The sequence below is a fragment of the Pan paniscus genome, chromosome 10, assembly GCF_029289425.2.
Source record: "Pan paniscus chromosome 10, NHGRI_mPanPan1-v2.0_pri, whole genome shotgun sequence".
Lineage (NCBI taxonomy): Eukaryota > Metazoa > Chordata > Mammalia > Primates > Hominidae > Pan > Pan paniscus.
The window spans coordinates 11,485,866-11,513,277 of NC_073259.2; the positions used below are offsets into that span (position 1 = coordinate 11,485,866).

The 27,412-nt window shown below is 43.7% G+C and overlaps 2 protein-coding genes across 2 annotated transcripts in view; both read right to left on the reverse strand.

Annotated features, from left to right (window-relative positions):
* ANO2 (anoctamin 2) overlaps positions 1-15,683 on the reverse strand; it is a 384,000-nt gene extending 368,317 nt beyond the window's left edge. The window contains exon 1 of the mRNA XM_008973750.3: positions 14,874-15,683. Within this exon, the coding sequence (XP_008971998.1) occupies positions 14,874-14,895 (22 nt within the window). The 5' untranslated portion in view covers positions 14,896-15,683. The remainder of the gene's footprint in view (positions 1-14,873) is intronic.
* A 2,852-nt stretch (positions 15,684-18,535) lies between these two features.
* Positions 18,536-27,412, reverse strand: part of VWF (von Willebrand factor) — a 176,004-nt gene continuing 167,127 nt past the window's right edge. Inside the window, exons 48-52 of the mRNA XM_003820327.5 lie at positions 23,163-23,261; positions 22,058-22,186; positions 21,511-21,550; positions 19,449-19,546; positions 18,536-18,865 (exon numbers count right to left, since the gene is read on the reverse strand). Coding sequence (XP_003820375.3) covers positions 18,677-18,865; positions 19,449-19,546; positions 21,511-21,550; positions 22,058-22,186; positions 23,163-23,261 — 555 coding nt within the window. The 3' untranslated portion in view covers positions 18,536-18,676. The remainder of the gene's footprint in view (positions 18,866-19,448; positions 19,547-21,510; positions 21,551-22,057; positions 22,187-23,162; positions 23,262-27,412) is intronic.

Below are 27,412 nucleotides of genomic sequence, written 5' to 3' on the forward strand. Positions count from 1 at the left end.
CTAATTTACACCAAAGTACAAACAGCCCATGCTACGTCCTGATATTGGTAAAAAGCATTTTGAAAACATTAAAAGGTTCTGCAGAAGGCAGAAGCCCACATGCTGATGGGGCAGAGGTCATAGCCTGAAGGCATCATCTCTAATGGGGTGAGAGGAAGATGGCTGAGAGGCAGGAGTTCTGGCTGGGACCTCCAAATAATGCTATATCCCCAGACAGTCTGGCAGGAACCTTCAAGGTCACTGCATAGGCCGAGAGCTAGAAAGGCCCTTCTGAACAGGGGGGAGGGGCAGGCACAGAATGTGGAGAGCTGGTAAGAGTGAGAGAAGCTTGGGCATGTAGCTGACAGGGGAAACACCAAAGCCAAGGAGACCAGGAGACACAGTCAGGAGCAAGACAGGGCCAGACTGTGCAGAGAAAGGGCAGAAAGTGAGTTCACTAAGCATGGAATAGGGGGCAAGGTGAGTCAGCAGGGACCTAGGCAACTTCCAGAGCCTCCAAGAGAGACCAGCAGCAGGAGGAGGAGGTGTCCTGAGGGAACTGGACTTCTGGGCAGTTGGGCTTTTCCTCTGAGTTTCCCTCTTGGCATCATTACTGTCTCATTCCTAACTCCTGGTGGCTGAAGTATGAACGGCCCTGAAGTGAGGGGCCACCTCCATCCCCAACCTCCCAAAGCCACTGCTTCCAGCAAAACCAGACAGGCCCAGGGCTGCCCTGTGGGAGACAGAGCATCCGCACTCTCCCAGGCTTCTGCACTAGTCTACTTTCCTTCCTCACTAGTCTACTTTCCTTCCTCACTAGTCTACTTTCCTTCCTCACTAGTCTACTTTCCTTCCTCACTAATCTACTTTCCTTCCTCTCTAGTCTACCTTCCTTCCTTACTAGTCTACCTTCTTTCCTTATTAGTCACTTTCTTACCAGTCTTCCTTCCTTACTAATCTATCTTCTTTCCTTACTCGTCTACCTTCTTTCCTTATAGGTCTTCCTTCCTTGTGATTACCTAGGGCTTGATGGAAGGAGCTACATTCTATCTAGCTTTAATTCCCAATGTTTTATACAATACCTGGGAAGTTAAATGGGTCTGCAATGAATGAACAGAGATGTGAAATACTGCACGTATATCATCCCCACCCCAACCTCCCAAAGAATGGTCATTTGCTGTGCTTGGAGCCTGGCATGATGGTGTGGGTAATGGGAGTATAGGGGGAAGGGCAGCAGTGGATGAGTGTTGGGAGATGAAGTGGTCCAGACAGGTAGGTGCGGACTCGATCATGAAAGACTCTGTATGTCATATACGACAATTTGGTCTTCATCCTAAGAAGAGTAGGCAACCATGGTCCTGCTGAAGGCATGCCCTGGTAGAAGCCTCAGAGAGACCTGGGTGCTTTCAGATTGAAGACCCTCCCCCTGGACCCCTCCTCAAGTGCCCTGGGCACTTCATTTCAGTTAGAATCAACATTTACACCCAGGTCTCATCCTGCTTCTTGCATGAATTGGACCCAGGACAACAGCCAAAATTTGAAGCTCCAGGCTTAAAATTTGGGCCCAATGGCCCTCCTGATTACCCCACCCCTTGCCCCAGAGGTCCTGCAGAACAGCACTTCCCTCAGTCTCTATATGCAGCCACAGTAACAGGACTGCTCTCCAGTTCCCTCCATACTCACACACACATAAAATCCATTTGCAAATCCGCCTCCTGGGCTCTGCTTGTCTTATAGCCTTGGCTCAGAATTAGCCCTCTCTCTCCAATGCACATGCCCCCCTTTCCTGATGATGCCACCACCACAGTTTGCATCCTTGCCTTGTTCCCCTCTGATAGAAGTAAGCTGGCCTCCCTACTGCTTATCTTGCTTCTCTCTCATCCTGGGCTCACACCACAGCTACTATTACCATTTTGAAACAATCTCACCAAGTTAGTCCCACTCTGTGGTTTCCTACTCTTCTTAGGATGAAGACCAAATTGTCATATATGACATACAGGGTCTTTCATGATCGAGTCCGCACCTACCCGTCTGGACCACTTCATCTCCCAACACTCATCCACTGCTGGCCTTCCCCCTATACCCCCATTGCACACACCATCATGCCAGGCTCCAAGCACAGCAAATGACCATTCTTTGGGAGGTTGGGGTAGGGATGATATATATGCAGTATTTCACATCTCTGTTCATTCATTGCAGACCCATTTAACTTCCCAGGTATTGTATAAAACATGGGGAATTAAAGCTAAACAGAATGTGATTCCTTCCATCAAGCCCTAGGTAATCACAAGGAAGGAAGACCTATAAGGAAAGAAGGTAGACTAGTAAGGAAAGAAGACAGACTAGTAAGGAAGGAAGACTGGTAAGAAAGTGACTAATAAGGAAAGAAGGTAGACTAGTAAGGAAGGAAGGTAGACTAGAGAGGAAGGAAAGTAGACCAGTGAGGAAGGAAAGTAGACTAGTGAGGAAGGAAGACTAACAAGGAGATAATCTCCAGAATGGGAGGAGAATCAACATGAAAGTATGAAGAAGGATCCATGGAAGCAGAAGCCCTCAGCTCTCCCTAGAGCTGTCAGGGAGGCTCCCAGAGGACACGGCTTTTGCATGCATCTAGAAAAATTAACTAGGCATCTACCAATGGGCAAAGGAGGAAAGGAGACTCCAGGAAGAAAGGCAGTGATTTGTATGATCCATTGCAATAGGCCTCGGGCCTGGCTGGTTGAGATTATGGCCCTCCTGAGAGCAAGGACTGCTAGCCTCCTCACCCTCATTTTCTGCCTGCAGAGTCCCCACAAGGGGCCAGCTACATGGTGAGATTTGAGGGGCACAGAAAGGGCCCTATCTGGTGTATAGTGCACACTTCTTAACATGGCCTACAAGGCCCTTTACCATCTTTCTTGTCAACCTTCCCACTGTCATCTCCTGCTAGTGACTCTCCTCTTGTGCACACACAGCCACACATGCACAGAAACTCCAGAGAGAATGAACTGCCTGCAGCTCCCAGAAGGTGATCTGCTTTTTTATTTGCCCTTCTGTCTCTAAACTTCTCTCCCCAACCATACAACCACCCCAAATTCCACTCTGTTAACGAGGTTGACAATTTATTATAATGTTAAAAGATTTTAAGCAAGAGAACAACATAATTAGATTACATTAGAAAGATGGCCCTGGCTGTAGTGAGGATAAATGAGGTGCCAGGAGAAGGATGGATAAATGGATGGGTGGGTGGGTGGATGGACAGGTGGGTAGGTGAATAAATGGATGGACAGATTCCTAACTGCTTTTCTGATACAGGTACCCTTTATAAAATTCACAAAATTTTATTTCACTGGTCACACTGCTACTCAAAACTTCCACTGTCTTGAGGCTTACAAACAACTTGGCATTCAAAGACTTACACAGCTGACTGTTACATGTCTCTGCTGCCAAATCCCTCCATCAGACAAGAACATTCCTCTTTAGTCAAACCTGTCCCCAGACTGATGCTCACTTTGTGCCTCTGCCTAGGCAGTTACTTCTGTTTGGCATGTCCTCTCCACTAAGCTAAGTCATACCCAGGTAAAGTCCTACTCCTATACCACGCCTTCCCTAACCACTGAAGGAAGTCCTCTAGAAGTTCAGATTTGCCTTTTATATCTCTGTATTCCTAGCACAGGACTCTGGATGCAATAAGAGCTCTAAAAGCTTTTGGAGGTAACGATGTAGAGAACTGAGGAATCCTTTCTTGTGAGTGAATTTTCAAACAGGATGGATTCCCCTGTGCTGAACTGAACATAGAACTGCCCTACTAATAACAACTACAACACTAATCGCTAACACTTTACATGTGTCAGACACTGTTTTAAACACTTTACATGTATCAATTTATGTAATCTTCACGATAACCCTGAGGTAGGTACCATTGTTGTCACCATTTTACTGATGAGGAAACTGAAGCACAGAGAGGCCAGGTAAGTTGTCCAAGATCACCAGCACACTCAGTCCACACTTTTCTCCACTAAGCAATGCTGTGCAAAAGGAAGATAAATGGCCAACATTACTTGGTAAATCCCTTCCTGGCCGGACATTCTTAACATCCCTCACCCTTTAAAAAGGTCTTTTTACAAATAGCATTTATAGTCAATGATCAGACCCAAGATCCTAACAGTTAAGACCAAGAGAATAAGAATAAGAGAGAATTATCTTATTGAGAATGTAATCGAATGAGAAATTCATTTCAGGAAGTGCTTCTCTCAATGACAAAACTTACAAATTGGGACTTGGATGAGTTGCCTAAATGAAACCTACTCATTGGCAGCCCATCCTACACTTTGGTTTGGAGTACGGCTGATGAGATTAAGGTATAAATGCCCCTCCTTACATGTCATGAGGAAGTAGCCAGTGTACAACATAAAATGGGTCAAAACTGGTCTGTTGGCTCATTAATTATAACCTGTTTTGCAACAGATTTGCTCTGTTTGCTCTTCCATTGACATCCTGGGTATATTCAATGGGCTCCCTCCGTGTCCCTCATCATTCTCCACCACCCATAAACATCTCCCATCTCTTCCTCCTGGGTGTAACCAAGATTAATGATATCATTCTTATTCTCATCTCTCCAAAGTAGGAATAGGTTTCTCCTACCCAAAATGCACTGGGACTGAGGTTAAAGCCTAAAACAGCTCTTCCAATCATAGCTCCCACTCTCAGGCTACTGAGGACTTTGGAACTGGGTGAGATGCTGGGGGTTATGGAAGGATGCAGCAGACATGAGGGATAGGAACAATCCTGAGAATTTTATAAAATATCCCAAATATATTTATTTATAATCTGTAGGAAAGTGCTCAGAAAAATGCCTCTGTTACAGCTTTTTTAACTGGTATGAGTGAATTCATATTGTATAGACAGTGAGCTTAATGGGCTAGTTGCACACTGCTTGAGGATAGGCATAGTACCTATCTTGTTCACCACTGTATCCTAAGCCCTGAGCATATGACCTGGTACATAATAATCTTTGAGGGCAGAGTGTGAGAAAAGGAGGTTCAATAGCAAACATCCACCACAATGGTAACACCATGTGAAAGTCGAGAGGATTGTTCATGAAGGCGCTGGAGACACACCTAGGGACTCCCATCATTACTGGGTCAGACTTTAAGGGTGACTGGAGATAGCATGATAACTAGTGGGGGAAAATTTTGATAAATACATTTTTTATTTTCTCATAACTTCTCCTCCACCAGGCTACTGTGGTCTAGCCAAATGCAGATCGCTCTTATTCAAAACCAGGATATGTCCTCATTTGAGCATCTGTGAAATTATGGCCACCATATCCCAAAGGACAAAACTGGGAGAAAAAAAGTTCTGGAGAAGGGGCACAGAAGCATACAAGACCTATTCTGTGTGGAGAAGGAGCCTGTCATGGGAAGCCAGACTTAAAATATTAGGATTCCGCAACTGGAAAAAGACAAATGGGAACACAGAGGGGTTCTCAACCTTGGATATTCATTCGAATCACCCAAGAAGTTTAAAATATTGATGTCTGGGTTTCACCTCCACAGATTTGGACTTAATTTATCTGGGGTGATTCTATGGTACAACCAGGGTTGAGACCATTAGTCTAGAGAATCACTAACAGAGTCAAAACAGGGAGCACAGATCTAGTCACAGATCTTGAAATATTAGAAGAAAGAAGCACCACTATTTGGGTGGATTTACATTTCCCTAATGACCAATAATGTTGAACATCTTTTTACGTGCTTACTAGCAATTTGCATATCTTCTTTGGAGAAATGTCTATTCAGAGCTTTTGCTCATTTTAAAATCAGGTTCATCTTTTTATTGTTGAGTTATAAGAGTTATTTCTATATTCCAGATATAAGTCCTTTGTCTGATATATGACTCACAAATATTTTCTCCCATTCTGTAGGTTGTCTGTTCAATTCTCTTGATGGAGTCAAGAGAAGCACCTGCAACCAAAAATGCTCTTTTGGAGCATTTTTAATTTTTATGAAGTCCATTTTGTCTATTTTTATCTGATGTGTCACGGTTTGACTATCTGTGTCTCTTCCAAAATTCATATTGAAACTTAACCCTCAATGCAGCAGAATTAAGAAGTGGGTCCCTCTGGGAAGGATTAAGTCATAAGGGCTCTGCCTTTACAAATGGGTTAGTACCCTTATAAAAGGGCTCAAAGGAACAGGCTAGACCCTCTTTTTGTCCTTCTCCCCCGAAGTAAGGACACAAAAACAAAGTGCCATCTTGGAAGCAGAGAGCAGCTGTCACCAGATACTGAATGCTGACACCTTGATCCTGGACTTCCCAGCCTGGAGAACTGTAAGAAATAAATTTCTGTGCTTTATAAACAAGCCAGTCTCTGGCATTTTGTTAGAGTGAGCAAACTGAGACAGAATGCTTATGGTTTTGGTGTAACATTAAGAAAACATCACCTAAACCAAGGTTGCGAAGATTTACTTCTATGTTGTCTTCTAGTTTTATCGATTTAACTACTACATTTACATCTACAATTCGAGTTAATTTTTATGTATGAGTGAGGAAAGGGTCCAACTTCAGTCTTTGTACATGACTCTCTAGTTGAATTCAGCATAATCAAAGCTCCAGAATTTTTATAGAATTTTATTTTTATAGAATATTTACTTGGATGCAACATCATCAAAGCTCCAGAATTCTATACTATAAAGTGACAGGCACTTAGGTTGTTTCCATATCTTGACCACTGTGAATAATGTTTCAATGAACATGGCAGTGCAGATATCTTTACCAGGTAGTGATTTTACTTCTTTCAGTATATACCCAGAAGAGGAATTTCTGGGTCATATGGTGGTTCCATTTTTTTATTTCTTTAGCAACTTCAAACTGTTTTCCACAATGACTGCATGAAACTGCATTCCACCAACAGTGTATAAGGGCTCCTTTTTCTCCACATTCCTTCCAAAAGAGTTATCTCCTGACTTTTTTATAATAGCTATCCTAACAGGTATGCGATGATATCTCACTGTAGTTTTGATTTGCATTTCCCTAATGACTGGTGACGTCGAGGACCTTTTCATATACCTGTTGGCCACTTTTATGTCTTCTTTGGAGAAATGTCTATCCAGGTCATTTGCCTATTTTTTAATTAGGTTATTTGTATTTTTGCTATTGGATTGTGTGAGTTCCTTATATATTGTGAATATTAACTTCTTATCTGATACACAGTTGCCAAATATTTCCTTCCACTTCATTGGCTGCCTTTTCATTTTGTTTCCTTTGTCTCTTTTTCATGGATCACTTATTTCTATTTATTTGCATGTCTAGTAAGTTTTATGGTATACTGGACATTGTGAATGATAAAACATTATCTTCCTATTGAGGGGGTTGGAATTTTTTTTTTAACTTTCTAGCAGGAAGTTCAACTATGGGCTGATCACTTTGAGCTTATGTAGGAGTTTGCTGTTGTTGTCAGGGTATGCTGTGGAAAATCCAAGGTGTTTCTCAAGAGGCTCTAACCTGGAAGGGTTCAGCCTCTAAACTCTTGTCTTCCCTATTGATCTTTCTAGGCTTGGCCTTAGTGTTCTTCAGGGACCATCCAGAGTAAATTTTTCTCTACCGCGTGCTTCTTACTCCTAAAACAAAGCCCCTGGGGGTCTCAGCTACATGTCTGGAATGTTAGGACATGTGTGTTAGGACATGCTTATGAGGTCTTGCCACTCTGGCTGGGATGGACTTTCAACATCTCCCAGTACCGTTCGACTTCTACCATTTCTGTTCTGATCTCAATGCTGCAGCAGCTTCTCTCTGGCAGACTTCATATGCCTCACCCTGTGCATGTGAAGCCTCACTCTTAGCCAAGGACTCACGAAGGGTCCCCAAAGAGCCCTCTGGGCACCTCCTTTCACACACATTCCTCCTCTCTGTGTTCTTCCCCATAATTTCCAGGCATTTACTAAGCATTTCCAGGCATTTTGCTGCTCCAAATTTTTATCTCTGTCTTCTCAGTTCAGTGGGATCCTTTCCTCCATGTGGACTCCAGATCCCTGACCCCTGGTAAACAGCCTGCACTCAGAGGGCTAAATTTCTCTTCTTTCAGGGATTGTACTTCTATGCTGGTGCTTGTTCAGTACCTGAAAATAATTGATCTACATATTTTTTTCCAGTATTATAATTTATGACAGAATGTCTATCCCAGGACCAGTTATTCCATTATGGCCTCAGCCTCCCAAAGTGCTGTGATTATAGGCATGAGCCACTGCACCCAGCCTATTTTATTTACTTATTAAGATAAGCTAAGGGGCAGGCATGGTGGCTCACGCCTATAATCCCAGCACTTTGGGAGATCGAAGCAAATGGATCACCTGAGGTCAGGAGTTCAAGACCAGCCTGGCCAACATGGTGAAACTCCATCTCTACTGAAAAAAATACAAAAATTAGCTGGGTGTGGTGGCAGGCACCTGTAATCCCAGCTACTCAGGAGGCTGAGGCAGGAGAATTGCTTGAACCCGGGAGGCAGAGGTTGCAGTGAGCCAAGATTGCACCATTGCACTTCAGCCTGGGCGACAAGAGCAAAACTCTGTCTCAAAAAGAAAAAAACAAGATAAGCTAAGATCCCAACCTTTTTTCTTGTCCTGAGGTAGGCCACAGGAGCACCTGTAACCAAGGCCAATATTTTTTTTAAAAAATAATTTTGTGGCCAGGCAAGGTGGCTCAGGCCTGTAATCCTAGCACTTTGAGAGGCCGAGGCAGGCGGATGATGAGGTCAAGAGATCAAGACCATCCTGGCCAACAGAGTAAAACCCCGTCTCTACTAAAAATACAAAAATTAGCTGGGCGTAGTGGTGCGCGCCTGTAGTCCCAGCTACTCGGGAGGCTGAGACAGGAGAATCGTTTGAACCCGGGAGGCAGAGGTTGCAGTGAGCTGAGATGGCACCACTGCACTCCAGCCTGGTGACAGAGCAAGACTCCAACAAAAAAAAAAAAAAAAAAACAACTTTGTGTTTCCTCAAGAACACTTGATTCAACATAATCAAAAGCTCCAGAATTCTAAACCACAAAGCACAGAAGAGATGACTTTGCCTAGAAGTTTCTCTCTGCTCTTCTTTTCAACATTTCAATTTGAGCACCTACTCCATGAAACACCCACTCATTGAGCACCTACCATGTGTCAGGCTGCAGTAAGGATCAAAGATGAGTTAGATCCATCCTCCATCCCTGCCTTTGAGTATCTCTCCCCACCTGTGGTATGCAGAAGTGTGAGGTGGGTTAAATCTGTTAGGTTGGTGGAAAGTTGGGAAAGGCTCTGTTGAGCAAGGCTTAGAAATATGGAGATTTGACATGAACAGTCACTCAGTGGACTGGGTTAATGCTCTTATAAGTAATTTATTATTATCCACACCGATGGTGAAGGATACTATATGAGTCACAGTAATGCCATTCCTGTTTTCCGAAAGGTAGAAAGCGCATGGAAGAACAGGCATGGAAGGCTTCCAGGGGCCAGGGCCAGAAGTAGCACATGTCACTGTTCAGATTCCTTTGGCTAAAATTCAGTGTCATAACTAACTGTAAGGGAGGCTAAGAAATAAGGTCGAGCTGTGTGTTCAGGAAGAAGAGGAGAACATGGATTTTGGTAAGCAGCTAGTAGTCTCTGTCACAGAGGCCTACCAAAAATGAAAAGCTTGGTGTAGCATGTTCACACCTTATATTGTGTTAAAGTTATACATTTCCACATTTATCTCCCCAAGTAGGCTCTGAGATCCAGTTCAGCACCCAGGACAAGGCAGGGATATGGTAAATGCTTATTAAATGGTTTTTAAATCAATGGATGGATGGATGGATGGATGGATGGATGGATGGATGGATGGTGAGCTTGTGTGACAGTAGTTGGCCAACAGATTCTGTTGCTTCTTGAGGCTCCTCCTGGAATGCCACATATCGATGTTGTCAATTTAGAGAAAGATGCTTGCCTTCCCGTTTGATATGGAAGGTGGGCATGCCTCCAGTACACCTATAAACTGGATCAAATCATTTAGGCACAAGTTAACTACATTTAGCAAAATTTAGCATTTGAATTTAGACAGATTGTATAGAACCCATTCTTGCACCCTCTGATTCTTAAACTGGTATTATCATCAGTTCTCTAACGTATGTTTTAGAAGTCGAAGAGCCACACAGAAGCCGTCCAAGTGGAGGGTCCTCCCCATCATTGAGGCACACACTTCTAAGACCAGGAAGCCTAAGCATGCTTGGGGATTTGCAGGCAGAGGAGCTTTTCCTTCTCCAGTGACAGGCTTGTCTTGCTCCTGGGTTCAGGCAAAACCACAGTAACACACTACTTCACATCCATGAGGATGGCTATAATAAAAAGATGAATAATAACAACTGCTGGTGAGTTTGTGGAGAAATCAGAACCCTCATAAATTGCTGGTGGGAATGTAAAATGGTACAGACACTTTGGAAAATAGTCTGACAATCAAAGTTAAACATATGACCCAGCAATTCTTCTCCTAGGTATATGCCCAAGAGAACTAAAAAACATGTACACACAAAGACTTGTACTTGAAAGTTCATAGCAGTATCATTTATAGTAACAAAAACTAGGACACACAAATGCCTATGAACTGGCAAATGGATAAACAAAATGTAGCCTATCCACCCAAGGAAATAGATTTCAGCTATAAAAAAGAATGAAGTACCAATATGTGTAACAATACACATTAACCTTGAAAGCATTATGCTAAGTGAAAGAACACAGACACAAAATGCCACACTTTGTATGGTTCCATTTACATAAAATGTGTAGAATAGGCATATCCATGGAGACAGAAAGTGGATTCGCGGTTGCCAAGGGCTAGGGGGAGGGAGGAAAAATGAGTGACTGCCATTGAGTGTGAAGTTTCTCTTTAGGATGATGCAAATGCTTTAAACTAGATTGTGGTGATGGTTGCACAACTCTGTGAATATACCAACAGCCACTGAACTGGACACCTTTAAAGGGTACATTTTATGGTATGTGAATTGTATCTCAATAAAGCTGTTTTTCAATGGAATTCCTAGAATTAAAAATTACAATTATGGAAAAGAAAAATCCATTGGGTGGGATTAACAGCAAACTGGAGACGGCAGAGAAAGGATCAGTGAAGTTAAAGATGGATCCAACAAAAGTAATCAAATCTAGAGAGCAGAGGATAAAGATTGGAAAAATTTAACAGCACCTCAGAAACTAGTGGGGCGATACCAAACAAGCTAACATTCATGTGACTGGAGTTCCACAAAAAGAAAAGAAAAGCAGATCAAAAATAGTTGAAGAAGAAAAAAAATAAAATAAAAATAGTTGAATAAATAGTGGCTGAAGTTGTCTCAAAATTTGATAAAATACAATAACTTGTAATAACAGATTTAAGAAGTCCAGCAAACTCAAGTTAAAAAAGAAAAAGAAAACCACACCTAGATACATCAGAGTCAAAATACTGAAAACCAAAACTGAATATCAAATCTTGAACACTACCAAATTCAAAAGAGATTATACATTAATAAGATAATGAAGAATATTTAAATATGAATTTAGGCTAGCTTCTCGTCAAAACAATGGAGACCAAAAGAGTGATACCCAGAGGGCTGGGGCTGGGGGTGGAAAAAAAGCTATCAAACCATTCTTCTATATCCAATGAAGTATCCTTCAAAAATAAGGATGAAATAAAGACATTTTTCATAAAAACACAAGTTGAGAGAATGTCACCAGCAGAACTGCACCTCCAACAATGCTACAGGATGTTCTGCAGGCTGAAGGGAAAGGATAACAAATGGAAATGCGATTAAGAACTCTTCCTAAGAACTCTTCCTGATGGAGTGCCGCGTATCCCTTTCTTACACAGAGAAGGAAAAAGAGACTCAGTGTCACTGCTCCAAATAGACTACTAGCCATTGAGTGTTCCCTATGACTAAGTCACTACTTTTAGGATAACAGGTTTAACCTATTAATTAGTTATGATATAAATTTCATGGTTTTCAAATAGCATTTTTTAAAGTGTAATGGGGTAGAATGGACCAGAAAAGAATTAGGCAAAAACGTTCCTCTTTTAAAATTAAAAATAATATGATAAATGCCCATGTGATAAATAATACTCATTTTAAAAACCTACTAATGAAAATACAGCTCGTTATGTTGGGCAATGTCTTACATGAATATCACCATGAACTCGTGATATTTTAGTGTAGATAAACCAGTCTCCTTTCATTACATAATGACAGCCATGTTACTTACTGTCTTCCCTTTCCCTTTGAATGCCAGGAACACGTGGCCTGAGACACAAGACCGCACACAACCTGGCTGGCTCTTACCTCTCTCCCTCTTGATCCCTCTGCTGCAGCCCTTAGCTTCCCCACAGGGGAAGCTCCACAGCCCAAGCATCTCCTTGCCATGGGTTCTTTTGCCTTTACTTCCTTTGCTAGACAATTCTCCAGATATCTGCATGGCTTGTTCCTTCATTTAATGCAATCTCTGTTCAAATTCATCTCCTAAGAGAGGCCTTCGCTAACCACTTAGTTACGAATAGTGATGGAGAATAGACATTTCTCAAAAGAAGATATATAAACAGCCAACAAACATATGAAAAAATGTTCAGCATCACTAATCATCAGGGAAATGCAAATTAAAACCACAATGAGATAACCCACCTTACTGCTGCAAGAATGGCTATAACTAAAAAGTCAAAAATTTTAGTAGATGTCGGCATGGATGTGATGAAAAGGGAACACTTTAACACTGCTGGTGAGAATGTAAACTAGTACAACCACTATAGAAAAACAGTATGGAGAGTCTTTAAAGAACTAAAAGTAGAACACCATTAGATCCAGCAATCCCACTACTGGGCATCTACCTAAAGAAAATGAAGTCATTATATAAAAAAGACACATGCACATGTATGTTTATAGCAGCTCAATTCACAATTGCAAAGATAGGGAACCAACTTAAGTGCCCATTAACTAACAAGTGAATAAAGAAAATGTGGGATGTCTGTGTTTGAGTGTGTGTTTGTGTGTGTGTGTGTAATACTACTCAGCCATGAAAAGAAACAAAATAAGTCTTTTGCAGCAAATTGGATGGAGCTAGAGGCCATTATTGTAAGTGAAGTAACTCAGGAATGGGTAACTAAATATCATATGTTCTCATTCATAAGTGGGAGTTATGCTATGAGGATGCAAAGACATAAGAATGATATCATGGACTTTGGGGACTCAGCGGGTAAGGTTGGGAGGAGGGGTAAGGGATAAAAGATTACATATTGGGTACAATGTACACTGCTCGGGTGAGGAGGCACTAAAATCTCAGAATTCACCACCAAAGAACTTACCCATGTAACCAAAAACAAAACCCTGTACCCTAAAAACTACTGAAATTTTTAAAACAATTTTTAAACAATACAGATGGATTATACCGTGTACTAGAGACAATAACACCGTCCCTAGCAGCCAAATACCTGCTATGCATGTGCTCTAGCAACGTCATACATAGGGTGGGATGGGCTTCTCTCAGCCCACAGAATGGGCCCACAGAATGGGTAGCTTTCCAGAAAATTAGGTCTTTGTTACAGAAAATTATAGACACACTCCCCAGTAGGCCCAAATGCCTCTCACCCTGCAGCCTTGCCCCACAATGGAAGATGAAGAGATGGCACACCTGGAAACTGGACTAGAACTTGAGGTGTGTGTTTGGATCCCACCCTTACCCCTCACACAGCCTCTACAGTCAACCAGCAGAGTGGCTCTGGTACCCACATAGAGGCAACTCAGACAGCAGAAGCAGTTGCTGGAAAGGATCGAATCAGGTGCTTGGCTCCGGAAATGACGGGTGCACGTTAAGACACACTGAGAGGAGCAAATGAGCCCTGGATGCCCAGCAGCTGAGCCAGGGTGACAGAGAGACTGGGCAGGGGCTCTGATGCCAGGTTCCAAGGACAAAGGCTCGGCAGGTGGAGGGCCAAGAGGACCACAGTCCTCTGGAAGCACCTTCACCTTGTCTAAGATCCTCCCTCCACCTGCCACCTGCCTTTGGGCTGAGACCCGACCTTGCTCAGTGGGACCTTCTGTCCCAGACGAGGTTCCACATGGTCCCGGGGTGGTATTTCTCCACATCTGCTCACAAAGTATCAGGACTGTGACTGACACCACCTCCCAGTGCACTCAGCTCATTGTTCATGCCAAAGGAGCGAGCATCTCCCTCTTCATGCCTGTCTCAAGAATTACCAGAAACACAACAGCCGACAAAGTCCCTGTCCCAGGCAAAGTCAGTCCTGCCCAAAAGCAATAAAATAACGTCTTCCTTCTCCATACTCCACCTCAATTTGCTTTTCTTCTAAGAAAAGTCCCTAGGGAAGGTATAGCTGTGTTTCCCTGCAGCCTGGGGTGTAAATGCCTGATCTTGGAACCCTTCCTGAATGCAGTTTTGGGTAAGACACTGGAAAAAACTTCTGAAACTGAGAGGCCACTCCAGGGATGCCAAAGTCAAATTTGCTCTGTCCTCAGCGGACCGTTGCTGAGTTAAACCCAGTCCGGCTGGTTGTTTACTTATTGTTTACTTACCTTCAGATGCTGTAGGCTAAACGTCCCCAGGACTTGTAACAAATAGAGGCAACATCACAGAGGTGGGGATTGGTAACCAATCACAGAGAAGCGGCCGCCCCAAACCTCTGTTGTCCTACCTTCCCTCTCGAGTTTAAAAAAAAAAAAAAAAGTCTCGGAAATTACACCGACGTCCCTCAGAGTCCCTACCCTGGAAAAACGGGGTCAACTTCCCGCACCACCCTGCCCAGGCTCCCTTGGGGGGTCCCCAATCCCGAAGGGTGGGAGTTCGGATGCCGCCTCCTTCACTCCCTCCCTCCTACCACCTGTAGGAGGCCAGGACCAGGTCCAGCCGGAAAACTCACCGCGCGGCCCGGGAGTCGCCATGATGTGGACGCAGACCCCGCCGGCCCGCGGCCGCGCGCTTCTGGGCAGGCTTATGCCGCCGCGGGGTTAATTCCATCGCGGCTCAGCTCCGTCCCGGCGCGCCCGCCCCTCGCCGGCTGCCGCCGCCTCCTCCCCCATCCCTCCCGGCCGCCGGCGCCGCGCAGCCACAGCCCAGCTCTCCCCGCTGCGCCCTGGGCGCCCGGGCGCTGGGAGCGGGGCGTCGAGAATGGAGCGCGGTCCCGCGGCCGGGTTGAGTCCAGGACACACTCGGGTCCGTGGGGCTGAGGGGCGAGGCAGTAAACGCTCCCTGCTCCCCCAGAGCCGGGGCAACGCCCCACAACCTGCTTCGAGTGTAAAAATTCAGCCGGATTATCTCATGAACTGTCTGGCTGATTAGTTTCCAATCCTGCCAGCAAAACCTTCTTCCCGCCGCCCCAAAGGGTCATCCACTGCCCAGGAGTTAGCCCTGCGGCGGGAGTGGGGGCGAGCCCCTGGACGGCGGATCTCCCACACCTGTCTCCATACTAGGTGGAGACCAGCTGTCCTCGGTTAAGCAGGACAAAAGGGAGAAGAGGCAGGTAGTCGGTGCACAAGGGACCGCAAAACAGGAGGGGCTGCCAGAGGCAGGAGGAGGGGTCCATTTTATAAGAGCTCTCCCATGAGACGCTAGGAGGGTTAAGGAAGGTTGAGGGAGTAGATGATGGAAGCTCCATCCCCAGAGGGGAAGAGGAGTGCCATCTCCCCGGGACAGTTCACGGACCTGGGCAGGGGGATGGGAGGGAAAACCTCCAAAGGGCCCTTCTGCACGATGGAATCTGCAACTCCAAGAAGCACAGAAGTAAAACAAGTTCATTAATACCATGGACCCCCAAAATGAAGAAGTACCATGTTAAGGTCAAGTATGCCATTTGTGATCACTGACCTTCAGCCATGAAGATTTTCTCTCCTATATTGATAAGGTAGGCTGGTCATGATAGATCCCACTTTATAGAGAAGGAGCCTGGGGAAGCAAAGGGTAGTAAGTGACACCACAGTCAAGGGCAGAGCAGAAGGAAAACCACAAGATGTGATGTCCCAACCCAGGCCTTTATTCCATCCACTGCAAGTACTACCGGCTAATGCTTCTACAGGACTTCCTCTCCACCCAACACCCTTCTCAGTGCTTTCCCTATGGTAGTTATTTTAATCCTAACAATAAGTATACGAGGCAATCACTGCAGTGTGCCCATTTTACAGATGAGAGAACTGCAGTGTTAAATGGCAAGTAACTTGCTTCTAAGAGGATCCTAGGATTCCAAAGCAGGCAGCCTGCCCTGGAGTCTGTGGCATAACACTCTGCTATTCTGCTCCTTTCTGTCCCTAATAACCCCTTTCTCCCTGTCTACTTCCAGGGACCGTTATCATGTCTTTTCAATCCCCAAACGATTGAAAAATGGTCACCATTGCTCTTTCATTCATTCCCTTTCTTCTTTCCCTCCAGCAGTTTCTTAGTGTCTGTATACTCCTTCCTTGAGACTCTCCTTAAAACATCCACTTTGGGGCACTCTGTCTTGCCTGGTCTGAGGGTGAGTAAAAAAGAGGGTCCCTGAAACCAGGTACAGATAGTGCCTTTGGAATACCTGTAAATAAAAGAAGACTGCCGAGACACCGCTCCGCACACACTAGCCCCACAAGTTTCTCTTCTTGCATCCTTTTTACCCAGCTCTCTTCCATCGTTTTGGGTTTTTTTAAAATAATCAAAACATGCAGTTTTCCGATTCAGCTTTTTTCTTGACGGTAAAATGATATATCAGTAAACATGAGAAGTTCAAGCTAGCAAGACACAGGCAGTTAGAAAATCAATGACCTATGCTGCAGTGGTAGCCTTCCTGCTGAATTTCTCCAGAGCTGATGCCTCCAATAACACCTTGTCCCCAGCTAGAGTGTTAGGCAATCAGTCAGAAGAGTGACAGTTAATTCCCTGTCCCTGGATCTGGTTTCCTACCAAGAGAGACCTTAGAGGCTACCCAAAGTTGGGAGTGGGGTGATGGATGGAGAGACAGTAACCTTTGAATTACTGAGTAGTTATATAAAACTTCTATCCATTCTTCCTCCCTTCTGCCCCACTAAACTCCCCACCAAGCCTACTCAGCATAATCTATGCCATTTTCCTGTAATGTGGCTTCTCTTAAGGTTAAGCTCAGGCAGTAACAGAAGTGGTGGGAACTTAAGGATGCAGCAGTCACTGGTCCCCATGTCAGCACGGGAGGAGTGTAAGCGACAGGGATGGTGTGGCTCTGATGGGGTAGCCTGGGAGTTCTTATCCAGGTGTCAAGGCACCTGGGTTCTGAACCTGGCCCTGCCACCCAGCAGTTATGACCTTTGGCAAGTCACTTGAATTCTCTGAGCTGCTTTCATCACTTGTAAAGGAGTGGAGGAGGGACAGTGGACTAGATGATGTCTAAGTCCCTTTTTATTCCATTATCCAGTACTTTCAATGAGCTGAGCCTCTCCTGTGTCAAAAGTATTTGGAATGAAAATCAATTCTTCATCAAATTCTTGTAATCCAGGACATCCCCTTCTTTCTCATGGGTATTCTCCCCAGCAAGAGTCCCCACCATCTTGCCAGCATGTACATGAAAATTCTTCCATAAATTTTAAGGAAGGACCATCTCTAACTGCAAGTGACAGTACCAGTTAGTGATTTGGGAACTGGATGATGTTTGGTGTTATCTACACCACTTCCTCTTCCACTGAAGGATGTCTGGAGTACGTAGGACCTTGGCATCAAGCATAAAGCCTGAAAGAAACCTAGCCGGTCCAGCCCTCACCACAAAGGAAATCCCTAATGCTCTGCTGTTAACATTAGAGTCTCTTATTCCCTACCGAAAGCCTTGATCTCCCCATTGTTATTCTCGCCACTTCTTACATGATTACAGAGCAATTTACAGTTACCTAAGGACTTGCAGGCCCTATTTTAGGCTGAGGTTGTTTATCCTCACCACCTTATGAGTGAGAACAACACTCCTGTTTTCCAGATGAGGAAACTGAGTCTGAGAACCACCAAGGGGCTTGTTTGAGGCCACACAGCTGAGCGAGGGCCATGTGTGGAGCCCAGGTCTGCCTCCAAATCTGGGGCTCATGGCCTCAGGCTGAGTTGGGGGACCACACTACTGCACCTGCCAGCACCCTGTTTCCAGGTCCCCATCAGTCGTCAGCACCTCTCCCTCCCACAGGGGCCACTATGGGTACACAGGAACCCTGTGAGCCATGGGCTCAGAGAAATCCTTGCACACCTGGTCAGACACCTTCTCCACACTGCCAGCCATGTGACAACAATAGTATCTATCTCAGCAGGAGCCTGGCTCCAGGACCCACCCTTCTGCTATGTTCAGAAGCCCCTCCATTCAGAGACTGGAGAATCCAGTGTTGCTGGGAAAATCCCTTTTACTTTGTGCTGAGTTTCAGAAGAGGCCTACCCCATGCTATGCCTTTCCCACCCCTGGAGGCAAAGACATCACTCTTCCCCAGAGGTTGGCAGTATCTCACACTGACACTGAGGCTTGCAGATGGGGCCTGTGCTTCCTTCCTCAGAACCAGTCTCAGAACTCAGCCCCTGCCCACCGTTGCCATCTCAGCCCTACGACACAGTGCACCAGCAGCCTTTTGCAAGATAAGAGCTCAGCCTTTATTGTGGGCTCAGAAGGGCACAAGAGCAGAACATGCAGAGGACTGGCAGCACTCTGGCCTGGCCGTCAGGCCAAGGCAGGCAGCAGCAGGCACCCATGCAGCTGCAGCAGCCTCACTTGCTGCACTTCCTGGGGGAGCATTTGCACTCCATGGCATTGAGAACCTCATGGTACACAACAGAGCCATTGGTGCAGTGCAGGGCCACCTGCATGGGCTCCGTCCGTGTCGGAGAGCAGCAGGAGCACTGGTCCTGCACATCGTTGATGTCAATGGAGTACATGGCTTTGCTGGCACATTTGCCCTGCAAGAAAGCAGAGGAACATGGGAGCTTCACAATGGTGGGAAGTCCTGGCTTAGGCAGGGCTCTGGGGCAGCCTGCTTTCTCCCTGACCCCCTCCAAGCAAGGCAGGTCTGATCTCACCCAGAAGCACCCAGGACAGCTAGGCAATTTGTAAAGGAAGATCATAGGTCTGACATGTCCTCTTCTCTATGGTAATAATATCATACCCACACCCCTCTAGCTGCAATTTTTATGCATGTTAATGCATAAAATGTTTTATGCCTGATTATGCATGTTTTATGCAGGAAAATTTTATATATGTTTGACTGATCTTCAAGAATTGTGGCCCCCATCTTGCATAAATAACTCTCCATTTTCTGTAAAGGATTTGCTGAGTCTTTCCTCCATTTTTGTCTTTTTCCTGGAGTCAAAAATTTCCAGTTACTTCAATAAAACATTTGCTTTAAAAAAAAATGCTTCCAGTTTATTTCCCTTCTCTTCCCTGCAAATTTTCCAGATCCTTCTAGAATGTAACTAAGGATAGGTATCCGAACACGGAGGCTCAGCCCTCCGCACCCAGCCCTTATTGAAGCAGAGCCCTTACCTGGCAGTAGTGGATATCCACCTCTACTTCAGACTTACAGCTTCCCACCTTGACATACTGCAGCCTGGCAGTGATGTCGTTGCACTCAGGCTCCTCACCTACAGGACAGGTGAGAGGTGAAACTTGAGGACTGGCTGGGGTTCTAGAGAACACTCTTCAGCCCCAGTGCCCTCACTGGGCTGGAAATAGGTCCCTTTCACAGTAACCAAATAAAGCCAGCCACAGGGAGGGAATTCAGTTATCCTGGTTCACCTCAGCTGTTCCTGGCCCGAAATATGCAGAGATATAGTTATTGCTGGACTTAACTCACTTAATGGTACAATTTTAATTGCAGGAAGAGCCTAAATTCACTGTGCTATGGTGATGTAAAATGAGGAAGACTTGCCTTTGTATCATTGTAGACTCTAAAAACCACATGGCTAAAGCAACCCTCTTGTGCTTGTAACTACATTCAGAAGCTAATGGGCAATGAAGTAGTCAATAAGTATAATTACTATCTGTTCATTCCTGCCTTGGGGTAAGAGGAAAGGCGAAGTCATGGTGATATAAGGGCATACCCTGCCTCTCTGGGGACCGAGAAGATCCCTAGGCACCTTTGTGAAGGCCTCTGTTCGGGTACTGCTGACTCCAGGTTGCTGACATGGGGGTTTCCTTTCACACAGGGGTTAGTGGCATTCAGATCTGAATCTCTACTTGGCCCACTGGGAATTCAAAAATTTAATCCCAGCTCACCATTCCAGTCTGAACACTGGGAGTTTTCCGTCCTTAGATAGCTCCAAATCTAAATCAACCCTAACTACATATTTGTCTGCCTCCGAATTTCCAGATAATTTCATTGTAAAGGGAAAGCCTGCCAATTACATTAAGAGGATGAATTAAAAAAAAAAAACATTTAGACCAGCATACTATACTATGTTGCTGTGGATTTAAGGCCCTGAGCCTGGCTTATTGTCCTTATTAAAGATCTTGAAGCCTCTTGAAAGAGTTGACCAACAAAGACCCTTTGTGGTGGTTTTGTAGGTAACAGTCTCCTAATCAAATTCCACGTGCAGTGTGCCTAGAGAGAATTCTTCTTCTCTGATGGTTTCCTGACTTCACATTCTTAAACCATTCAAATGGGAATCATAGAAAGACATGCTTTCAGAGTGCTTCCTCGATCTGAGATTTGGTTACAGCAATTGCAGGGGCTGTCAAGAATGAATGATTGAACACTGAAGGTATTCATGTTTTCACTCTTCCTTTCTCTATCTGTAAACAAGCATGGACCTGTGAACCCAGGACAAAAAAAAAAAAAAAACCCTAACCTAAAACAAAAAATCTTAGTCCAGGCAAGTAATTCTATATTCAGAAACTATGGCATTAGCATTGGGATCCTGAAAGTTATTTGTGCTCACGAACACAAGCATGTATGGGAAGAACACTGTCTGATGTGCAGATTTGTGTCTCGTCTCCAAAGCTGCTGCTGTGAGCAATGAGAACCAATCGGTAGGACATAACTACGAGGTAAAGAGGAGCTCAGAGTGAAGAAGAGGGGGTGATAAACTTAGGCCAGCCCCCACAGCACATGTGGGCTGTTGTCAGCCAGCTGTTGGCTTCACTTTCTCTTTGAGATAGCTTTAGCACACTCATGAATAGATATGTGTTGAGAGTCTACTCTGTCAGGATCATAGATCCAAGGTGCCTGTCTTCAAGAAGCTTTGGTTAGAGAGGGAACATATCGTCCCAGGATAGGACTATGAGCAATCAAAGATCCTATGAGGGAAAAGGCACATAAGAAGCTGGAGACAGGAGGGAGTTTGCAGGAAAAGGGGAAAGAGATTGCTCCATGGGATCTAAAAGGGAGTTCAAGAGGGCAGTCTGATGACATCCAAGGAGGGGAGGCTGCTCCCTGCAAGACTGAACATAATGACTGACCAGTGGTCACGAAATATCTTTCTGAAATAAAGCTTACTCCAAAGAACAGTCATGGGGCTTGCTAATGGGTTTCAAGGAGCAAGCTGCAAAGAGCCCCTAGACTTGCTCTGATGGGTTTCAACGGACAAGATATTAGTAACGTACTCACATGTGTCACAGCAGGTGCCTGGAATTTTCATAATTTTACCCTAAGAAAACAGCAAAATTGCAGGTTAGGCACAAACAGTACAGAGTAGACAGCTTTCAGGTCACTCCGGGCCGATTTTTAGCTCCGAACTCACAGCCCTGTGCTTAAGTGCCCAGATGTAAACTATGCTTTCCTATCATAAATGTGAGCAGCTTGACCACCCTACCTGACCAGGCTGAAACAATTTTGATGATTCTGAATTCTCTTCCACTTGAGTCATCAGGATCTTCATTCCCAGGGAGACTAAAAATCAGTTTGATCCCACATCTTATTCAAGAATCACACACTCAGCCTCCCTTAAGGAAAATATTTTTTTAAAACATCCTATATTGCAGAGAATTTTATCTCTCTGTAGGCTTTGATTTCGTAATCTCACTGATTCTTCAACTAGGCCAGAGATGTGCCTCAGACACTGAGAAATTATGCCGGCGCTGGGATGCACGCTATTCAGAAGAATCTTGTTCTTAGAGATTGAGACAGTAAAGAGGAAAGCAGAATGAGTACTCACTCCCTCAGCCAGACACTTGTGTTCATCAAAGGGTGGGCAGCCTGTGACCCTCTTCTCCCAGAAGTACTCTCCTCTCTCATTGACCTTGCAGAAGTGAGTATCACAGCCATCCTGGAGCGTCTCATCACGCTGGAAGGAAAGAGGAGTGGGTAAAGTCAGAGACAGTGTTTGGTTCACAAAGCCACTTCAAACCATGAGCTTGACTCCATGGAGATGATGAAACAATCTGCAGAACCATGAAACAACAAGACAGTGTATAATAAAGCCCCCACACCCAGAACACAGACCAGAAGTGGAGTCCCAGTTTTACAGCTTGTATCCCATGAACAGGGCTGCTATGTAGACTCTTCCGACCAGTTAAATGCTTGAAGGATTGAGATATAGCAACAGCAAACTGGCTAGTTGATAACTGAACTAGAGATGAACGAAGGGCACTACCTCCCAGCCCCACCAGCTAGTCCGGACTTCATAGATCAGAGTCTGTTTCACGCTGATGGCCTGTCCAGTCTTACAGACGCCCAAGGCTAGAGAAAATCTTAAAGATCAACCACCTCCAGGCCAGGCACGGTGGCTCACACCTGTAATCCCAGCACTTTGGGAGGCCAAGGTGGGCGGATCACGAGGTCAAGAGATCGAGACCATCCTGGCCAACATGATGAAATCCCATCTCTACTAAAACTACAAAAATTAGCTGGGTGTGGTGGCGCGTGCCTGTAGTCCCAGCTACTCAGGAGGCTGAGACAGGGAAATCGCTTAAACCCAGGAGGCGGAGGTTGCAGCGAGCCGAGATCGTGACATTGCACTCCAGCCTGGCAACAGAGCGAGACTCCATCTCAAGAAAGAAAAAAAAAAGATCAATCAACTCCAAATTGTGAGGCCCTACACCAAGTACACTCTTGTCAACAAGAGCAACAAAATAACTAAATAAAAGAGAAAATTCTGTGCCTGCAATAAGTCATCTATCTTTTCTTTATATAATCAGAAAGAAGTAGAAAAATAAGCCAATACTGAACCAAACTTAGCCCCTCTTTCTAGAAGAAAAATTTCCAAAAAAGGAAGCAAGATGGTGATATGTGAGGGAGCCCTGCGTTCAGCTTGCTCCTACCTTCAGTGTCATGATCTGTCCTCCTCTTAGCTGAATGGTGCAAGCCGTAGGCAAACATCTCCCACAACATTCACCTGTGTTATTTTCTTCCTTGTAACCCTGTATCCAGAGGGGGAAAAGCAGCCACAGTTAACCTCCTTAAAACATCCCAATTATAAGAAGGCTGATTTTGCTGGCCTCTCATCTCTCCTATCCAGTAGTTTCACCTAGAATTCAGAAAGTCAACATCCAACTCCAACCAGCTTTTGTCAGTTCTCAGTCCCCTAGGTAGCATTCCTTCACTCTGCATGTGCACATCTCACTCAAGTTGTAGCAGCCAGACCTATTAAATGAGACCTTTTCCCTGAGCTTCAGACTTACAAATTCAATTGTTTACTGGACAATTATTTTATTGTCATCTTGAGACTTGCATCCAAAAGGAAATTTGATTTTTGTCCCAAATCTCATCCTTCTCTGGTATTCCCTATTTTGGTAAGTGGTGTTAATCACCCAGTCTTTCAAACAAGAAATCTGAGAGTTATCCTTGACTTCCCCTTTTTTCTCATCCCCTGCTTATCACCAAATCTTGCCAAAAATGTATCTCAAACTCATCCATTGCTTGTCATGACCAGTCTCCTCTTTCATCATCGAGTCTAAATAACCATCATCTACCAGGGACTCTGGTAATAGTCTTATTTTGTCTTCCTACCTTCATTCTTGCTCCCCTGCTACAGGTTACCACACATCTGCCAGAATGACCTTCTTAAAGCCTACGTCTACTCTTGTGACTCCTCAGCTTAGAAACTTTTGATGAGGTTCTGGCTGTAGTTACGGCACAGTGGCTTGTATTGGACTAACCTTCCTGCAGATGATGATAATAAACAATTGACGAAATATTTAAAGCAACTGTTCAAAAGCACTGGAAGAAGACCAAAATCAAGAATAAAGTCTAGATTATTTGATCCTTGAAAAAAGGAACCATAATGGACAAGATTCATGTTTAAATGGCTTTTCCCATGAGGGCCGTCTGTATGGCACTGGACAGCCAGAACTCAAGCAGAAAACTGTAGTTGTATCTGCCTGAGGACTCAGTAGACAGTTTGGAACTGCTAGAATAGCTGGAAACTAAAGGGAAAAATGTCAGAAAAGAGGAAGTCAGAAACAAGAAGCCCCTAAATCTGCAAATAAACTCCTCTGAACTCTTTGGTTGATCCCTTAATTATACATCTATAGGAGAGCCTACAAGAAGCCCAGAGACAAAACAACAGCTGGAAAGCTCAAACACCTGAGCAGAAATTTCAGTTACCACACACCACATGGCAGAGAGTTTGCCGTCTGAATTCTAACGAGTTGGAGGGGCTGGGTAAACACCTGGGTTTCTACTGGAACTTCATAAGGGACAAGCCTTCAGAGTAAACACTGTGTCTCAGGACTAAAATATTCAGCCTAGGGCTAAGAAAAATGCTGAAATAGACCTTCCCTAATGTAGTTTAAAAATCAAGACTTCTATAGTTCAAAATGAACCACCAATAATCTAACCACATTCTAGAACCAAACTTAACCTTTATTATAAAGAAACAACAGAATTAAGAGTCTCTTCAACAGATCTTCCACCAATGTCTAATACACAGTAAAAAAAAAATTTCATGCAAAGAAATAGAAAAATTTGATCTATACCAAGAGAATTATCACTTAATATAAACAGACACAGAAATGGCCCCAATATTGCAATTAGCAGGCAGGAACATTTTTTTTTTATTATACTTTAAGTTTTAGGGTACATGTGCACAATGTGCAGGTTAGTTACATATGTCTACATGTGCCATGCTGGTGTGCTGCACCCATTAACTCGTCATTTAGCATTACGTATATCTCCTAATGCTATCCCTCCCCACTCCCCCCACCCCACAACAGTCCCCAGAGTGTGATGTTCCCCTTCCTGTGTCCATGTGTTCTCATTGTTCAATTCCCACCTATGAGTGAGAATATGCGGTGTTTGGTTTTTTGTTCTTGTGATAGTTTACTGAGAATGATGATTTCCAATTTCATCCATGTCCCTACAAAGGACATGAACTCATCATTTTTTATGGCTGCATAGTATTCCATGGTGTATATGTGTCATATTTTCTTAATCCAGTCTATCATCGATGGACATTTGGGTTGGTTCCAAGTCTTTGCTATTGTGAATAGTGTAGCAGGCAGGAACTTTAAAATAACTGTGATAAATATGTTAAAGAGTCTAGAGGAAATGACGGATATAATGGAAAAATAGGGAATTTTAGGAACAATCTGGAAACTTTAGGAAAAAAATCAAATGGAAATCTTAGAACTAGAAAACACAATACTCTAAATCAAAAACTCACTGGATTGGATTAACTGCAGACAGGACACAAGAAAAGAAAAGATCCTTGAATTTTAAGACAGATCAATAGAAATTACCCAAACTGAAGCATAGAGAGGAATAAAGATGTAAAAAATATAAATAGGGAGCCCCAGGGACCAGTGGAATAGTATCAATGGTTTAATAATAAACAGTCATGGGCCAAAAAACAATGTTTCAGTCAACAACAGACTGCAGGTATGACAACAGTCCCATAAAATTATAATGGAACAGAAAAATTCCTATCACCTAGTGACTTCATAGCACAACACATTACTCCCATGTTTGTGGTGATGCAGGTGTAAACAAACCTACTGTGCTGCCAGTCATGTAAAAGTATAGCACATGCAATTACGTACTTGATGATAATATATGTTACTGGTTTATGAATACTTTAGAGGTACTCCTTCTACTTATTAAAAATATAAAAAGTTAACTGTAAAACAGCCTCGGGTAGGTCCTGCAGGAGTATTCCAGAAGAAGGCATTGTTATCACAGAAGACGACATCTCCATGAGTGTTATTTCCCCTGAAGACTTTCCAGTGGAACAAGATGTGGAGGCAGAAGACTGATATTGATTATTCCAGCCCTGTGTAGGCCTAGACTACTATGCGTGCTGAGTTTTCATTTTTAACAAAAAAAGTTTAAAGATAAAAAAATGCCTATAGTTCCACCTGTTTGGGAGGCTGAGGCAGGAGGATCAGTTGATCCCAGGAGTTTAAGCTTCAATGAGCTATGATAATGCCTCTGCACTCCAGCCTGGGTGACAAATGAGACCCTGTCTCGAAAAAAAAAAAAAGAAGTTAAACAAATTAAAAATTTCAAAAATAGGAAAAAGCTTGTAGAATAAGGATATAAAGAAAAAATATTTTTGTACAGCTGTACAATGTGTTTGTGTTTTAAGCTAAGTGTTATTACAAGAATCAAAAAGCTTTTAAAATTTTAAAACTTTATAAGTAAAAAAGTTACAGTGAGCTAAAGTTAATTTATTATTGAAGAAAGAAAAATATTTTGTAGTAAATTTAGGGTAGCCTAAGTGTGCAATGTTTATGGACTATAGCAATGTCCTAGGTCTTCGCATTGACCCACCACTCACTCTCTGACTCACCGAGAGCAACTTCCAGTCCTATAAGCTCCATTCTTGGTAAGTGCCCTATACAGGCATGTCATTTTTATCCTTTATATATTTTTTACTGTACCTTTTCTATGTTTACATGTGTTTAGATATACAAATGCTAATCATTGTGTTACAGTTGCCTACAGTATTCAGCACAGTAACATGCCATACAGGTTTGTCACCTGGGAGTAACAGGTTATACCACATAACCTAGTTGTATAGTAGACCATACCATCTGGATTTGCGTATGTGCACTCCACGATCTTTGCACAACAAAAATCACCTAACGATGCATTTCTTAGAACATATCCCCATTGTTAAGCAACACGTGAATGTACGTGTAATTAGAGTTTCAGAAAGACAGTAAAACAAAATGAAACAGAAAAAAATTAAGGAAATAATAACTGAAATTTTTCTCAGTTTGATCAGAAAATCAACCCACAAATCCAGGAAACTATGAATCCAAAATAGAAAAGGTAGGAAGAAAATTACACAAAAGCATATACTCAAGCTTCTGAAAACTAAAGAAAAACTGTTAAAGCATCCAATAGAAGGAGGGAAATGCATAGAGGAAAACAACAATAAAAATGGCGGCTGACTGGTCATCAGAAATAGCACAAGCCAAAAGACTATGAAACGTACTTAAAGTGATGAAATTTAAAAACAAACCTGTCAACCTAGAATTCTTGATTCAGTAAATGAAGGCAGAATAGAGACACTTTCAGATAAATGAAATCTTAGAAATGTGTTGTCATCCAGCCCTGCACTAAAAGA